Here is a 19,088-nt window from a genome sequence, read left to right as displayed (position 1 = left end):
CAGTAGACAGTTTTGTTTTTACCTTGAAAGGGAATAATTAAAGCAGGTGTTGGCGGATTCTAATGTTTCTAGTATGTACATACCATTTTAGTATGGTGATGACAGCACAGGCGGAGTACGAAGTCGTCTGAGTACTCCACTGTAACCATGGTAACGACAGGCTGATCCATACTGAGTACTCCTCTGGACCATTCCTTTACAGTACTTGGACCAAATCTTGTTTATGTACTTATGAATAACTTATTTCTTCTGCTTTGGCTAGTCTGCCTACGTTTGCATCTGAAGCAGTCAGCAGATTCACTTTTGTGATCATCAGATACCTTGAATCATAAAGTAAGGAAGTTAGGTTTCAGGGAGTTACAGGTGCCAGGTAACCTATGTCGCCCCCCGTCTCTGTTCAATGTTGGCCGGTCAGCTCGAATGTATATATATATACATATATGCAACCTCTTTAGCCCCTTTTACGACGAAACCCGGCTTATTGTGGATTGTATTTAAAAAATGAGAAACAGAAAACAAAAAAAGATGTTATGTTTTCGAAAACTATATACGTAACAAACTGGTGGTTTAAATCTGTAACACTAAGGTCCTGGGTACTATGCCTTGTAGTTTCCCTTGTATTATCTGCAATTCTTCACTCACAATAAACATAAAGTGTTCAACATACAAGTTCTAAGTACACCATAAGTCAAGAAGAGATGAGTGAATTTTTTATAATATCTCTAACGTCTAGGTAATTTTGACAAATGCCAATGTGATGGTCTCTCGATTAAGCAAATTAGTGTGCTAAATGCTAAGTTTTGTATATATATATATATATATATATATATATATACAGCTTATAGCATTTAGCACACTTATTTGCTTTATTGACAGACAATCACATTGGCATTCGAGAGAGACAGAGGGGGAGAGAGATCTTCATATAGAGATATATACTTAGATGTATTTATATTTCAACTATAGATAATGACATATCATACTAATTTGCATTTTGCTGGGCTCAGAGAAGGTTCTCTTTGGCTTGAGGACAACTTAATTAACCACATTACACAAGTTCCTCTGTTGTAAGAGGCTTTTCATCTTCAGCATCATTGTGATCAACAGAGCCGTCCTCATATACAGTTGTGGTATCACTATTCTACACATATGTTGACTCAGGAAACTATGTAAAACTGTACTCATGTTTATCACTAATTACCACTCCCAATTTGATCTTGTCTACGTCTGCAGTAACATTGAGTTGCAGCCTCATTGAGGCTAACTTTGGGATGTCGTAAGAGCTTTCAGGAGCTGCTGCTGCTGGATCCTGGTAGCTGCATCAGGGTTTTGCCTTGGCATAATCAATTGCCAATGAATCTACAACAGCGTCTAGCTCCTCGTAAAGTTCCGTAAACTCCGGGCGATCATCTTCGTCCCACTGCCAGCACCGCAGCATCATGTCATACCTGTTGGTTGGTGACATAAAGAAGTCCGTTTGTCTTTGTGATTGATTTGATTTATTTGGCTGTATGAAAAGAAATACAACTAGGACACACAACAAGCCGGAGGCTATTACTAATGGTCAGCCCTGGTAATTTCACAATATACAATAAACAATGCAAAAGGTCACAATTCGTTTACCGACAGGACTTGTCCAGATGTTATTTGATACCATGGCTGACATGTCTTATGTCTCAGGGACTTTTAACTTTGACATATAAGCCACAATGTATCATAATGCGCATACGTAATTCAAACTGTGAGCCAGCTTATTGAAGTATCTAAAACCAGCCCAGGGTACGTTATCACCAAAAGATAGCATGGAAAAAAGTGCCATTCATCGTCATTCGGGTCATTATCTCTCTCGTTAGAAATTCACATTAAGTTTATTTCCCTTATCCCACTCACACTTTCTGCGTACAAGTTTATGTCACTATTCATCACCAAAGTTTCTTTTAACATCATTATTATCACTTTTTTTCTTTTCTGTTTATTGCACTATTCTAAAATGACAGGCTCTCCTCAAGCGATCGTATTTACACTATGTAAAAGAAATGTGAATGAAATTGAAAAAAAATCTCTTCCACGTACAAGTCTTGTTGGAGGCCGGGAGGGCGTGGTTCCCGGTACCCTGTGCGGAGTTCCTCCAGGAGGGTGCGGCCTAGGCCTGGGTACGGAACGTTCCCCAGCGTAGCGATCTCGTACAACACCACTCCAAAGGACCAACTGGGCGTGAAGTTTGTAATTTGATTATACAAGGCATCGTGAACATTAGACAGCGACAACGTTGGCATCAGAAATTGCAAACTCCACCCTGACATATGTATGCCCACTTCGAAATCGTAAGCTATATCGTTATGTTTGCCAAAACCACAGCATCTACATACAAGGTATAGATCTTAGCGCTTCATATATATATATATATATATATATATATATATATATATATATATATATATATATATATATATATATATATATATATATTTATATATATATACATATCTGATGTTGTTAAGCAATATATCAAGAAAAACGATCATTGTTTTTGTTACAAAGTAGCATATTTCGCAATTGATAGTTAAGTACAAGAAAGTTGTAAGCCCCATGATTATTGCACAGTAACATTAAACTTCCACACAAAGTGTTACAGCTTTGTTTCTTGATTTATATCATATGTTATGTATACACTAGGAACTTAGATACGTCGATGAAGGTTAGACATCCAGTTAATAAGAAAGAATTTACACAAGCAACTGCACATGGATATGATCCAAAATGATATTCAGCTACTTGATGGGTAACTGCTTTTTCCAGTAGGTATCTAGGTCTTGATAACTTCTTTTTAAAAATGTAAAAATGTAAATAGCAACAATTGTACTCACACGTCACTCTTACTTGTGTAGCGTCCCTCCCTTAGCAACCTTTCCGGCGCTATCCACCTCAGGGGAATCTTCTGCTCCGCATCCTGCCGCTGGTAGCCTCGCTCGTAGATATCTGTTGTCAGGCCGAAATCTGCAATCTTCACCACCAGTCTCTCACCCACCAGGATGTTCCGAGCAGCCAGATCACCATGCACGTATCCGGATTCGGAAATGTAGATCTGGGGGAAGCATTAAGTAGGGTACCTTACAATTCAAAAGTGTGAATTCTGCAGCCGTGTGATTATTGATAAAATGTTGCACACAATTGAGCAATGATCGACAAATAAGTTTTCATCCCATTTCTGTTTACAGCTGTCTATCTACAGTGTACATATATATATATATGTGGTGACAGTGCTGCATCGATATTTTGGCAATAGTGTCAGTGATATTGTGCATGTTCTCTGCTTACCATTCCATTAGCTATCTGTCGTGCTACCTGGTAGATTTTCATCTCGTTGAAGTCATACATGCTATCTCGGAGCCTCTCTTCCAACTGTGTGGTAGATTTAAATGAAATGAGTGTAAGAGGAAATATCACAATTTATTGAAAGTTATTTTTTAATATTGGATACCACTTACATGCTAAAATAATCATTAAAGGGTAGTACATACAGTCGGAGCTACGCAAGAAGACCTGCAATAAAATCTGTTCTATGTGGACGGCTGGTTTTCACAGACAGGATTTGACATGTTTCAAACATCTAATGATAGACCACCAAAAGTTCCCATTATGTGTCACTAATACATGTTTGACATATATACCTTTCTGCACTTCAGTAGGAAGCCCTTGAGGTCTCCGTAGGGCATGTACTCTGTCACTAGGTATGGAGGGTGTGATAGGGTACAACAGCCCACTAGACCAAGGAGGTTAATATGCTGCCTCAAGTTGATAGTGGTATCCACCTCTGCTATGAAAGCTTTTATCTCCCCTTCCCCAGCGTCTTCTGCAAATATAACGTAAACCTTTGTTATTAAAAATGAAATTGACTCCAATTAGTTACGCTCAAATGGACTTAAAGAACATCGTGTTTAGCTTTTTTTTCACTGGCGGTGACAGAGAATACAAATTTACATTCTATTGTTCATTTGTATCTGAGAAATATTCCTAGCTCTTATCGACAAACACAATATAGTAGATCATGTCTTTGTGTCCAGTCCTCAGGACTTTTTACAAGTTGCAAGCATGTTGCTTGACGACAGTTGGAATTAGAACTTTCAGCCGTTTAGCTGTGAAAAAATACATCCGCCAATATCGTAATATGGGGAAATAGTCATTAATGACAAAGAAAAGATTTAAAATATTGTCCGAAGTTAATGATATCAGATCGACATCTACCTACCATGGTCAGTTTTGACCACTACTGTTTGTTCAGTAGGAAGACCATCAACAACTCTCCTGAAAGATGCAAGGAAGGCGGTACCGAAGGCGCCTCTGCCGATTTGTTCATTCAGCTGTATATCAGCCCGGTTCACCTCGTACGTAAGGAACGAGGGCCGAGGTGGCACAGGGGGAGCAAGTGGTAGTGTCTGCAGATCGGTAGCTGATTCTTGGAATGAAAGTAGTGAAAGTAGCTCTTACTTAACATAATTTATTCACGAAAATATTATCATGCGTTCTTCTCATTGTGGGAATCAACAATGCAAGTATAATTTTATATGTACAACAAACTAATGAACCTAATAAATCAATGATTATTCCTAGTTCGACCAAATCTTAAGTGCTTCATGCAATGAAAACGATAAAGCATATAGTATGTGGACAACTTTGGGATGTTTCTGCTACAGCAAAACATAAACGGCTAAAGAAAAAGAAATTCAGCAATGTGTTTTTTTTACCTTCGGGAATACTAATTGAGATTGCAAATAAAAAGTATTCTGTTAGTTAACGGTGGTTGTTGCACATAAGTCAATAGAATGGTTTCGATTCATATAATCATATACCTAGCAGATCGGAATGAAAAGTAATCTCTGTCAATTCTTCAAGTTCTTCGTCGTTTTGACTGTTTCTCAGACGGTTCCATCGGTAGCCCAGGATCGCTGCTACCACAACCAGCACTAGTACTGCTACAGACGGTACTACAGCAATCAACGCCGAGTGTGGAGTGGACAGTCCTAATGTTTCAGCTGAATAAGTGGAAATGGGTATCAACATGTGCAATTGCAGTTAATAAAAACAGGTTGTGGTCAACATTCAGTTGGAAGAAAGTCTTGGAAGGAGAGTGCCAAGATGGAAATTTCTTTAAAGATTACATTGTGCGGTCTTGCCAGTGTGATTCCCGCTGCTGAACAGTATCTGTTTCTATAAAGCCGATGTCCTTCGGCGTTACACAGAAGCTTAGACAGAGCCTGGAAACCCGGCGTGATGACTGCTCACACATGTGCCTGCTATGCTAGTCTGAGTACTACTGCTTCTTTGCTATCGGCGTTAAGAAAAAAAATTACCATGTTGCTATTCATCAAAAAGAATGCAATTACACGAGTAGTAATACGAAATATCAATACATCACCACATGCTTCAACTACCTGTCTGACAATTATTTCCCTTCCACCCAGCCTCACACCCTCCACTAGAGCATACTCCAGTCCGGACGTCACACACGGAAGCTACACTCGCACAGTGACAGGTGCCGTTGCAGTCGGGTCCAAACTCTACGGGCGAGCACACTACAGAAGAAACAATAAAAAGCATATCATTGAAGTATCTATATCAGAAAACGTTCAGGATGAAACACTAATGGCCAGTTGTCATAGTGGAAACATACACCATATATCTGAATTACCTGTCTGGCAGTTGCTTCCCTTCCACCCAGATTCACAACTTCCACTAGAGCAGACTCCAGTCATGACGTCACACACGGAACCTCCACTCGCACAGTGACAGGTGCCGGTACAGTCGGGTCCGAACTCTCCGGGCGTACAGGCTGAAACGGGAAATTGTGGAAGCTTTTTTTGTGAAAAACAAATACACGCAACATCTAATCATGTCTTCATTTTTCTTTATCATCAGTCACTGTATTCTGCATCTATAGTCTTTGGAAAGTCAGAAAGCTTCATTCAGTCTTTCTTACTCTTTTTTCCACTGTGCTTTGCATGCTGCAGCCTTCCTTAGCTATTGGACTTTCTTTGCTGCTGTTGGAAGGGCTCGAACTTTGTGCTTTAGGTCTGCTTTTAGCAAGCTGAGCAGGTTGACACTATACCTTCACTTGCGTGCCTTGTATCTGTTGGAACATAGTATTGAGAATTCAATGGCTTTTTGTGCTTTAGCATGAAAGTTCATCTGTGTTGGTAAATGACATTGTGCAAAAACTAATCGTTCACTTTTGCGGACATGGGTGAGGGGTTGCAAGTTCTGTTTGGAGTGTCGTTGGTAACCATGATTTTTGGCCATTGGAGACCTGTGAGTGCACGCAGATGTTGGCAGACGTCCAAATTCTCTGTGACTGCCATTGGTGCTGCCCAGCTGTTGCAGTTATATAGCATGATGGACACACAACACGCGTTGTACAGCTGTAGCTTCGTTGCCAAAGGGATTCTTGTTATTCGGACCCAGATATAAAAGCAATGTTTCCCATGATGCAGCGTGCTTATATATCGGCAGAGCTGCAGAGGAGGGAGCCCAGTATTTTACTTTTCCTCCATTCCTCTTCTCCCCGTAGTGGTTTGTCTGCCAGGTAGACATGTGTGAACTCTGTTTTACCTTCATTAACAAACAGGTTTAAGTCTTTTAGATTTTTTGCAGCAACCGTTTCAAGACTTACTAGCTGATCTACTTCCTCATCTAGGACGTCCACATCATCTGTATACTCCATTTCTAGGAGCATGCCTAGTGCAGAGACAGGTGGATTGGGTCTTGCAGAAGATCTCCGTACCGATGCGGTAAAGCGTAACAGTGGACATGATATTCCAGATACTATTCAAAAGAGCAATAGGTCGCAGGTTTGCAGGGGGAACAGAAGTTTTTTTTTTAAATTTTGGCAGGGCAATTAGTGTCCATTTTCTAATAACATCTATTGGGTAGTGATGTTCGATGGCGTAATTAAAGATGGATATGTAATATCACTCCCATATTTAAATAACTCGTTGATTCCATTAGGCCCTAGTGAGCGCCCATTTCTCAAGGATTTTATGGCCTGCTTGACTTCGTCCTCTGTGATTGGGACTTCAAAAGACCTAGGGTTGCCTTGGAAAGGGTACAGTTTTTCGCCGTGACAGACGTGACCACTGCCTAAATTTCGCATAAGGTTTGTGCAAATCTCGTAAGGTTCGTGTGTATCACATAGTGATTCGTGCGATTTTCATAATATTCGTGCGTTTTCGCATAGTGATTCGTGCGAATTTCATAATATTCGTGCGTTTTCGCATAGTGATTCGTGTGTATCACATAATAGTCGTACGAATTTCATAGGGTTCGTGCAAATACTTAGGCACCCCTGTTCTTTATAACTCACGTCGGCAAGTCGGAATCTCTCGGTCCCAACTTCTGTCCTCTCTACAGGTGGCCGAGGAGTTGCCGACGAGCTCGTACCCAGGGTTACAAGAGAACTGAATGGTGTCGCCATGACAGTAGCCGTCGGTAGCGGTGATCCGGCTGTTCATGAATTCGGGGCTGTCACAGCAGATAGCTGCAAATGTAATTTAAACTGAATTGAAAAATAATAAAAAAAGAAAGAAAAAGAAACAATCTAGAAAGGAGAAATGTGACGTATAATTTTTTCCGAAATGAAATGGGTATATCACTATTCTACAATGATAGTAGAGTTTATTGCTTAGACGTGCCACAACAATATGGCATGTTTGATTTGCCATGAAATATCAAATGTTTAGTGCGATGCTATTAGTGTCATGGTTTGTCCCGTATGTTCGTGCTACCCTCATGGAATACGTTTATGTCCCTCCCCCCATATGTTTTCGACCTACCAGCTTCACATATGAAACCCTTCCTTGATAAACAATCCCCGTCGTTCCACTTATTTCTCTTGCGTGGAAGTCTCCAGGTTGCAGCGAAGTACTCTGCGCATTCCTCAATTCCAAGCCAATTATTCGGCTCTCCATCACCCCAGTCGGTGTAATTCAGCTCTCCGCCATCTACGTACCTCCACAAGCCATCCCTACGGTCAAGTCCAAAATAAAACAATATTTTTTCGTTTGCGGCGTTCTTCAACTCGACGAGAAAGTTGTTGGTCATGTTGTCGCGTGGCATGGCCAGCGTGCCGCCGTCGGCTTGGCAGATCGCTAAAGCCTCATCGTAGGTATTGTATCTAACGTAGGCACGGTAACACAGGCGGGTATGTGCGAGGTACGAGTAGCCAATAGGGCATCCGGATCCTGCAGTGAAAAAATATATAATAAGAAGAATTCCAGGATCTTATACCTTCGTATAAGCGTAAGGGCAATTTTGGGAGCAGATGGAGAGAATTTGTGTAATGCAACATGTGTTAGTTATTGGTCACTGTGTCGTCTGATGCAGTGTTAGCTTATCACCTCCGTGAATTATTAAAAAAATTTGTCGTTTTGTATATTGCCAAACATAAAGTTCTATTTCAATCAAAGATGACGTAAAATATAAAAATCGAGAATTTTCGATAACACATGCGGCCCATCTTATCAAGAGAAAGGCCTTCCTAAAAACAGAAAATAACCGTCTTTGGAAGCAAAATCTACCGACAAGATTCAAAGTATGTACAATTGCTAATTTAATCTTATTGAAAACATTTTGACTGTCATAACACTGTGTTTCTTTTTCAGTATTTTAACCCTATCTAGACCGGGCTTTTTTGCTTTTTTGGGATTCTTGGGACCTTGGGGGGCTCTTTTGACGCCCCCCCCCTTCGTAATTTTAAAACGGCTTGGGTTACGATCACTAAATTAGAGTGGATGATGTACTAGTAAAGTTTTATATTTTCTGTAATTTCTGTATCGTTATGATGTAAAATGACATAATTATGACGTCATCTTGTCATATTTTGGGCTAAAATCATCTAAATATTAAATGTCCGCTATACTTACGATGACTACGAAGGCTATATTACTGGTGTCTAAGTCTGCCGTCTTTTGTTGCCAATTACAACGAAACTGACGCCTTTATGACGTCAGAAAATGACGTCATTTGTACGCAGCAAAGATCACTTTTCTAAGATATCGTTATAAGACCTACCTTAAATTATCGTAATTAGGTATACGAGGTAGAAATTTTGACGATATGTTTTCATCCGGTATCGCTTTGGCATGTACATTTTTTTTCTGAATATCGTATCACGAAACGTGCGTAATGACGTCTGCATGTACATGCTAGAACGATACCGTATGGAAATTCATCGTCTAAATTGCAATATTGTATACGGAACACAATATCGATTAAACCGGAAAATACGTATATCATAGATACATTTTCGCTATTTTAAAGTGCGTTTTTATCCACGATATTTTGACATGGAAATGATGCTATACTATTTTGTATGTTCCAGTAATGTACCTTTGTTTCTGTAGTCGACACAGTCCCGACAGTCACAGTGGGCCGCAGTCTTGCCGCACCATTTGTGCGGGGAGCAGCATGGGCTATTACCTGCCGGGTTGCATTCAGCAGGGTTACCGTCTGCGGCAGGGTAGCCCTGCCCGCAACGCCAGTCATTGCGCCACTTCTTAGGTCCTACTAGGAAAAAAATGCAGCATGTACCGATTAGTCATATATGAACACAAAAGACAACCATATGGCATCATTTTCGTGTCAAAATATCTTATTTAAAAACGTACCTTAAAATAGCGAAAAAAAGTCTACGATATACGTATTTTCCACTTAAAAGGATATCGCTGTACGTATACAACATCGTCTTGGAATAAAATATCGCTATACTCCATTGTACTCAGCAAAATTCACTTTGGTAAAATGCTGTTATAAGACGTGTCTTCAATTATTGTAATTAGGTATACGATATGGAAATTCTTACGATCTTTTTTTTCATCCAGCATTTTTTCTGGCATGTACATTCTCTTTCTGAATATCGTTTCATGAAACGTGCATAATGACGTCTGGATGTACATGCCAGAACGATACCGTATGAAAATTCATCGTTTGAATTGTAATATCGTTTACTTCAAACAATATGAGTTTAACCGGAAAATACGTATATTGTAGATCAGCAGTAAGAATCTTAGAAAGAATTGTCCAGACACATACTTTTATTTATCTGACATATGAATCCCTTGAGCTTGTTGCAGTCTTTTTCATCCCATGAAGATCCATTCAGCCAAAATCCGACACAGCCGCCCTGGCCGTTATCTGGTTGACCGGGGAGCCAGTTGGAGTAGTCAGCTGACGTCAGGACATGGCCGTCCTCAAATGCCCACCGTTGATCGCTGTTTATGTCAATCAGCCCTAACCAGCGACCCCATACTACTTCTTCTAGATTAGCGAGAAAAGTATTGGTGGCACTGTCCTTCGGCATGGCTAAAATCCCTCCGTCTGCCGCACACGTCTGCTTAGCCTCGTCACGCGTTTTCTTTTCCACAAAGCTCTTGTAGCAAACTCCGTTAAAGGGAACGTAGTCTGATATTGGACAACCTGTTGACAAATGAATTTAATGAATGTTTATCCATAGATTACTCATTTGTCATTTATAAAAGAAGCAAGCAGACACCAAAACGGGGCAATACTCGTTTTAGCCAGATAATTGAGTCGGCGACAGATGCAAAAGCCCAAGCGAAAGAGAAACGCCTCTGTCTCAGTTTCCAAATACTTCAATTTGCACCTTTTTGTGTGTTTAAAAGACAGGCGTCGCTCAGGGTAACGCTGGATTGAATTTTAAGTGAGATATTGTCATGTTTGAATGGGGAAAAGCGTTAAGAAATGATAACGATGCTTAGCTGGAACTCTTGCTGAATGAGACAGATAGAGCGGTGGTGTACAACACAGCCCTGTGCCTGGCATCATTTCCGGGGCAGTTTTTATTTTTATTTTTATTTATTACCTCCATAAAATGTCAGGGTCATGGAGGTTATATTTTCACCAGCGTATGTCTGTCTGTCTGTCTGTCTGTCTGTCTGTCTGTGTGTGTACAATATAACTCATGAACGGCTGGGCGGAATTGTTTCATATTGGTGTGTTCGTGAGGTGTGATGAAAGCTAGAAATGATTAGATTTTGGGCCCCTAGCGGCTTTCGTTGGTACTGCAGTGCAACTTCCGTTTTTTTTTATCTCGTGTTCTGAACATCATATGGTCACGATTTTTTGGTGTTAGATAGCTCTTGTGCCCGGGAAGAAGTGACATGAGTTTGGGCCTCCTAGCTGCTAGTTTTGTGATAGCAGGGGCATTTTTGTCAAAAACTTCTGAAGAGGATAACTCAAGAAGGGAACAACGGATTTTCATAATATTTGCTATGTGGGTACCTTAGACAATGTTGTACAAAATAAAATACTAATCATGCAAATTAGTAGTGCATTGACATCATCATCATCATATCGTTCCGTGCCATTGACATAATTAATTATAATATTCTATCATAACAGTTTTTTCAATGTATCTCTTGTCCTGGACATGGAATGGTCATGACATTTGGGTCGTAGATAGCTTTCAGTGTCATGACAGAGTGGAGCAAGTTTCAGCACCCTAACATGTAATTGGAACTGCAGGGGTACTTTGTCAAGACATTCCAAAGAGGATAACTGCAGAAAGGAAAGGCAGCTGCAGATTGACATCACTTTAAGTATACAGGTAGCTTGTTCAAAGAGGTTCATAATGATATACTATTATGGAACTAAGGACTTAATTTGCATAATTAATGAGGACACTGTAAAACTCCATTGTTTTCAATAATGACATTGTTTTCAATAATGACATCAATGAATGTAACATATAAGCAGATACCAAATATGCTAATAAGGAGCTGATTTGTATAATATATGCAAAATTGCAAAACCGTTTAATGATTTGAGATGGAAATTCTATACTCGTCACATGTGTACGCTAGTCAAGGATGAACATCATTGTGCATAAATCATGTTAATGTTTACGTCATTTGCATAAAACTTACAAAAGCTTTGGATATTTCATGGAGGTATGAAGTCGCCGAACTCTAGTTTAAAAGCTATCTTAAATAAAACTAAAACGTCTACAATGTTTCGATAAAACGATAGAAACGTCATTTCAAGAAAACCAACGGGTATTTATTAGCGATGTCCAGACGTCCGCTCATACAACTTTACCTTTATCTTAAGGTTCACAAATCTTGACACGAAAATGATTAAGGGTTAAGGACCCACCCCGAGGTGCATATGGTGTCATAACGCCTGGTCCTTTGCTATAACTACCGGATAAAACCACGGAGTGAGCGAAGTCTACTCCAACTGACCCATTTAAGCAACAATTTTCTTTATGCTACATACATCCTCTATTCAGCACATTCAATAAATTTGAACAGTGAATTTGAACAGCATTATCGTTCCCATTGCCGGACGAGGGTGTGATGATATTTTGCACGAAAGGCTTTATTGAAATGGTTGTTCCCATTGTCCGGGCGGGGCTGTGACCATACTTTACCACGCTGCAACCAATTGGGCCAGCTCGTGCGCTACGATAGACGTATCGGCTTATCATACCGATCGTCTAAGCTTGCGATATGGCGCTTACGATAGACGCTTATAAGACGCTATCGTATACATATCTAGTAGACGACTTTTGTTACTTTCGGGCACGGTTTGTGATACGATATTCCAACATAGAATGTACATGCTAGAACGATGATAAAGCATCATCTGAATTGCGATATTGTATACCTGATGACGATAATTTAAGCTATGTCTTATAACGATACCTTAGAAAAGTACATTTTGCAGAGTATAATGGAGTTTATCGATATTTCTGTTCCGAGACGATATCATTTAAGCAGAGATAGACGGTATTCTTGTCTATGCACCCTCCTTGGAGTCACCAATTGGAACACGGCAGCGAATATGAAGGAGTATTTTCTTAGAGGCGTTCGAGACTTTGGCTTTCCATCTCGGATAAGGACGGACAAGGGGGGGGGGATGTGGATATTGTTGAATTAATGATGAATATTATATATTCCACGCAGCAAAATTCACTTTGCTAAGATATCGTTATAAAGCTAAGGGCACAACCCGCCGTACGTGCAACTGCGTGGTGTCTACGTGCCAAAACGTGTGCAATCTTTTGGGGATCCGTAAGTGGTAAGTACCGCTTCTGTACGAAATCGTACGAAATCCAACTTATTCGGAGCACGCAGACACGCCCTACAAATTTAAGTGCATGTGAAACTTTCTCTGCCATCGGGCTGCTGATTTGACACCCCCCTCCCATGCGAGCCAGTACGGGCGACGCGCGTGCCCCGTAAAGAGAGTAAGGACACCGTACGTACGCAGCACGTAAAAGAAGGGCCTGCATACGGTAACGTGGTAATCGCGCAGAGATCGCACGTTCAACTCACCACTTGCGCAACGAACGATGCATGCGACCGGCTCACCACCAGGCGTGGCGTGCCGACCACGTACTTACACCTTGCGTAGCCGTGCAAGTGACTTGTGTTGAGACGTACACCCTCCCTGCTCTTGTCATTCCTTCCCCACTTTTACAGAAAAAAAAACGGCACCCAAAACACGTACGGACAAAAAGCACGTATGGCGGGTTGTCCCTTTAGCTTAAGACGTAACTTAAATTATCTCATTGTCTCATTGATGTATTACTCCGAGCCAAAAAAAATGAACGGCTGCATGAACGCGTGTTTTAGCGGTGAGAAATCCCCTTTTAGCAAGCGGAACTGATCTTAAAAGTTAGATTGGTGAAAGCTTGTTTGTAACTGAAGAAATTTGCAGGTAAAATTTTGCAGCCGCGCGCTAGGTCGGAGGTACACAGTCCTGTGTTCTGAGTGGTGCGGTTGTACACTCAAAGCGAAAAAGTAACTTTTGTGGGGATTGTGGTAATTGCTATAAAAAAAGAACCAGTGTCTATTTGAGTTGGCAATTTTCCCCCATGATATAGGGTAAATGTGCTCAACATTGAATGAAAAATCTGCTAAAATGTCACGTAGCTTCATTATGAACGCACCCATGTAAACCATGAATTATAACATACAAGTCTATGGGAAGAAGAAACTCATCAATGAGACCTTATCGTCATCAGGTATACGATATCGCAATACAGGCGACTCTCTTTCATACGGTATTGTTCTGGTATGTACATTCCATATCTAGATATCGTATCACAGAACGTGCTTAATTATATATGGCCATAGAAAGAACTCTTTTTTACAATTATGTTTATCACTGTTCATTGTTACATGTATGTTACCTATGTTTCTACCATGTACTTGCAATTAGCCTCCGAGCGTGAATTTGCAAATGAACTTTCTATAATAAAGATTCTTCAATCGGCGCAGTTGATATTTCCGTTCGGATGTCGTCTTTGATCGGACAATTCTATCATACCACATATCTTTTGTTTTGAGTGATTCTGCCAAAGGTGATTAAAAAGAGAAGTTGAACATGTCTTACCATCCTGTATTTCGCAGACGTAGCGGTATTGTGCGAGGCAGTTTGAGTCTGCCCACTTGTCTCGTCGTTCCCCCACTTTATTCCCGAAGACGATGTGCGCACAGTTGGATCCGTGTGGCTCCTCGGACGCCCATTTCGTAAAACTGCCCAGTGCAGTGCCCCTGTCGTCTCTCCATACACCCTCTGTCTTCCTCATACCAAGCCAAAACTGAGCGTCCCTATATTGTTAAATGTAGAAGTGCATGGCATCAGTTTGTTACTGCCTCTCTTATTGCAAGTTTTGCAGACAGCAATATCCATTCAACTTCTTTCCGACGCAGCAACATCTTGTGCTGCAGTGCTATGTGAACCAGTCAGAATTGCCTTGAAGCCGGTGACAGACGGTCACCGTAACGTCGTTGTGAATAAATCAATTTTTGTGCAAAACCAGTTTCTTTATTCAGTGACGTACAAACCTGATAAAAATGTTCAGGATTTTCCATTCAACTGCTGAGAGCATAGGAGAGGATAGGATAGCAGTGAGGCCCAAGCCCATAAAGTTGTCACCTTACCTGCTGACGCAGTTCTTTAGGAACACCAGGTTCTGTTGTTCCTCTTCGTCCCTTGGAATCGCAACGATGCCGCCTTGTCGTCTGCATCTTTCCTGTGCAACCCCATACGTTGAGCTGCCTCCAGGGACGGTGTACTTTTTACCACTGGACAGTACGATTTGGTTGTCGTGCGGACAGGGTGCTTCAAATACAAGAGTTTGGAGACATCATACCTCCATGAAATATTCCGATGATTCAAATGACTTTCACATCTGCATAATTTATGATTGATTATGTACACTTTTAACCAACTCACACAGGTCACAATGCTGACCATCTAATCATTTACTACATGTACTTAGATGAATTAGGACACTTTCACATTATTTCAATGCAATATTATGCAAATTAGTGACTTATTTGCATAATTGATGTCTGCTAATATTCCACCTACAACAAACTATATATGTTACAAGAATTTGAGTCCTATAATGTAAAACACTATAAATATAGATTCTCCTCATTAAGTATGCAAATTAAGTCCAAATTTTTCCTTACATAACAAGCTACATGCCATAAAAAATCAATTAAGACCATAGCATGTCAAGGTCAAAAGATACAAAAAAAATTAATTTCTGCTGCAGTACCACGGTCAGATACCAGGGGGCCCAAAATCAACCCTGACCTTCGTCTTTCCAACCCCTACCCACAACTCATGTATCATTTTAATCCATGAAGACCTTCTTGAGTTATGCTGACCACAAATATCCGGAAATACAAACAGACACACAGACATAAACACAGACACACAAAAAGTATACCTCCATTTTCTAAGGTGGCAATAATGTCAGGAGAAAGATAACTGAACAATACGGTAAATGCGAAACGGCAAGAGTATTGAAAGTACCGTGTATTAAATAGTACATATATACATATATCCTCAACTATGTTGATGTATTACAAAATCATTCTAATTTCGTTTTTTTTTTAAATTCTGGCATTAATACATAGTTCCATTTGCAAAATGGTGACCAAATAATAATGACCAAAAACATGGTAACGTTATAACGTACGCACTTTATATTTTGGGGAAATGTCCAAAACTTCCGGGCGTACTGTGTACACCGTTCATAAGGCCCATTTCGTCCAACCGAAACGACGTGTGACCTCCGGGAAAGGAGGGTCACCTCCTGACGGAGGTCTGAAAATTGTCCGTCCGAGGGCTGAGTGTTGGCAGCTGTATTTCACGATTGTTTCGGTGGATCATGTGCTATGGTACATGGTTAGGTGGTACCTGCGCACTAATGCACGTTGTTTAAGGTGGTTTCGCACCTGCGTATATTTTCAGGTGCGCGTGATTTCCGCATGTAATTCTGTCAATACGCAGCCGTACGCCCAGAATTTAGAATTTTCTGGAATAAACTGAATTATATGTCACGCCCATCTGGCGTATGAATTATGACTTCAACGTTCCCATTTGCATGGCGTGCGCATAATTTGCATTTGAATTGCGCAACCTATTTTCCCTTGCTTCGAATAGCCGTTTGCGTTACGTATGCTGAGCGTATTCCGGACGCAGACAACGTCTGCCGACCGCACTCCTGACGCACCTGGTGCTAATTGCATTCCGAGCGCATTTCAGATGTGTCAGATAAACAGTTTCTCTTGGTTATACTTTTATTTTGCGAGCATTGCCATTTGAACATTTTTTGTCAGAGGAATAATTTGTACTACGTATACTTTTGTTTAAGAGCAGTGCAAGTAGAACATTGATGAGCAAACAGTGAAGAGGTTTTTTTTATTTATTTATCACATTGCAGTTACTTACAGTAATACGGGCCATCATTTGCATTAAAATTTATATGCACTGTCAAGATTGTGTTTGTTTTCACTTTGCCCTTAACCCTATCTAGACGGGGGGGGGGGGGTAAACGTGCTCGCGCCAACTTTGACGTCGTATAACTGCCGAACGCCGTGAGGTAGGACTACAAAACTTGATGACATTTCCTAAAATATCGTTGGCAATAATTCTGCGAAAAAACGTGGTTTTTCGTGTTTCGGGTTTCTGGCAGGCATATTTTACCAAATTTACTAATTTCAGTTTGAAAATGAGATTTTCATGGTTTTATTGCTAGACCACACTCGGTTATCTATATCATTAACATCCTGTGTAATTTTATATAACATTCATAAATAAATATTCATAATTTATGCTAATTTGATGACGTCATGGGTCAAAATCCAATGTCTTTATCAACGGTAAATTCCTATTATTTTTACTCAAATTCCGTCAAAATCTTCTATTTTTCTTCAAAAAACTATCACTTGAACGCTTTTTAGTCTACCTCTATTAGTTTTGGGGGTTCGAAAAATAACCCGCCAGCAGTAAGTTCAAACTAAAACTTCACTGTACCTACATTTTGTAATTCTATGTCTGTATGTGCCTTCAGGTCAATAAGTAAAGCTGCCCTTAACCATATTAACATCATAGATATGTGGCAGTATGAAAAACTAAGATGCATTGTAATTATCACACTTTGCATTAATTATGCGAATTAGGCCCTTATTTGCATGAATGATATCTGTACATGTTCCACCGTCCATATATAACATATTTTACATTTATCAAGGTCCTGTTGTAGGAGATCGTCATTATAAATGCTAATCAACTATTAATTTCTATAAATTGCAGACTTCTGCAGGTAAGACGTAAAGATCTCGGACTAAAGTTTACCAAATCCCTTCTTCTTTCTAGCTTTCCCAACTTCCTCCCACCACACCGCTCTGAGGCACATAGTATAACCTCATAATGCTGACAACCTTAGACAGTTTAAATGCCAAACATAACGCTTCAGGAACACCACGCTACCATATGCCGTCGGCCTCTTAAACGCAAATTACACAATTAAGTGTCACATTTTAGTAATTACTTATCAGATGGACATTCTCTGTGTCATTAAATGAATACACCACTTCTTTCCCATAACATTTAAAACCATTACTCTCAAATACAACCGACCATAAATATACATACCATCCACAAAAAAGCAATAAATATTTCATGGAGGTATGAAGTCCCCGAACTCTAGTTGTCAATACATTCCAATGAGGATAACCAAAGACAGGAATGACAGATTGGCACCATTTTAGGCATGCATGTAGCTTAGGCAAAGATGTACAGAATTACTTGCATGTATGCTAATGAGGATTTTTTAAACATAATTGATGACGATATTGTGTTATTTCATTGTGACTCACTTGGTAACAAATGGATTAGTCTAACTTTCCCTGTACAGCGGCGGCCTTGGCGTCTAGGAACCTGTGCCCAGTACGAGCAGTGGCCATGACGTTGTCCAGGAACCTGTGCCCTGTACCAGCGGCGGCCTTGGTGTCCAAGAACCTGTGCCCAGTACCAGCGGCGGCCTTGGTGTCCAAGAACCTGTGCCCAGTACCAGCGGCGGCCTTGGCGTCTAGGAACCTGTGCCCAGTACCAGCGGCGGCCTTGGTGTCCAAGAACCTGTGCCCAGTACCAGCGTTGGCCTTGGCGTCTAGGAACCTGTGCCCAGTACCAGCGGCGGCCTTGGCGTCTAGGAACCTGTGCCCAGTACGAACAGTGGCCATGACGTCGTCCACGAACCTGTGCCCAGTACCAGCGGCGGCCTTGGCGTCTAGGAACCTGTGCCCAGTACCAGCGGCGGCCTTGGCGTCTAGGAACCTGTGCCCAGTACGAACAGTGGCCATGACGTCGTCCACGAACCTGTGCCCAGTACCAGCGGCGGCCTTGGCGTCCTGAAACCTGTGCCCGGTACCAGCGGCGACCTCAATGGCTGCCAGGAGCCGGTGCCCAGTACTGGTCAGTAGTGTTGACAGGGCCCTTCAACGACTGTCACTTGTATGTAACGTATTATTTTTCGATTGAAACTGCACTGCACTGTTGGTTTAGAATGTTTAAGCATAGTTTGGCTACAAATAATGATTCAGCGCACATTCTTTCAGGAGAAAACCAATAGGGGTTGTACTAATACCTCCATGGTGCCAGCTCTATGAAGCCAGCTCCATGGAGTACAATCCTGCGCCCAACCTACCAGCTTCATGGAGCCCGCTCCACGCACTTTGAATACATAGCCACACCTTCAAGAGAAATTT

The 19,088-nt window shown here is 40.9% G+C and overlaps 1 protein-coding gene across 1 annotated transcript; it reads right to left on the bottom strand.

Annotated features, from left to right (window-relative positions):
- Positions 1-839: 839 nt before the first annotated feature.
- On the bottom strand, positions 840-16,083 carry LOC118430241. The gene is made up of 16 exons (XM_035840950.1): positions 16,059-16,083; positions 14,964-15,144; positions 14,413-14,630; positions 10,084-10,467; positions 9,382-9,555; positions 7,827-8,234; positions 7,358-7,531; positions 5,690-5,830; positions 5,433-5,573; positions 4,851-5,033; positions 4,250-4,456; positions 3,672-3,853; positions 3,319-3,402; positions 2,868-3,085; positions 2,074-2,208; positions 840-1,448 (listed from the first exon to the last, which is right to left on the bottom strand). Exons 1-16 carry the CDS (start codon positions 16,081-16,083, stop codon positions 1,322-1,324), a joined length of 2,982 nt encoding a protein of 993 aa, XP_035696843.1. The 3' UTR covers positions 840-1,321.
- Positions 16,084-19,088: the final 3,005 nt, after the last annotated feature.

Source organism: Branchiostoma floridae, chromosome 14 (assembly GCF_000003815.2).
Source record: "Branchiostoma floridae strain S238N-H82 chromosome 14, Bfl_VNyyK, whole genome shotgun sequence".
In the NCBI taxonomy this organism is placed as follows: Eukaryota; Metazoa; Chordata; class Leptocardii; order Amphioxiformes; family Branchiostomatidae; genus Branchiostoma; species Branchiostoma floridae.
This window is presented reverse-complemented; position numbering and strand designations above follow the sequence as displayed.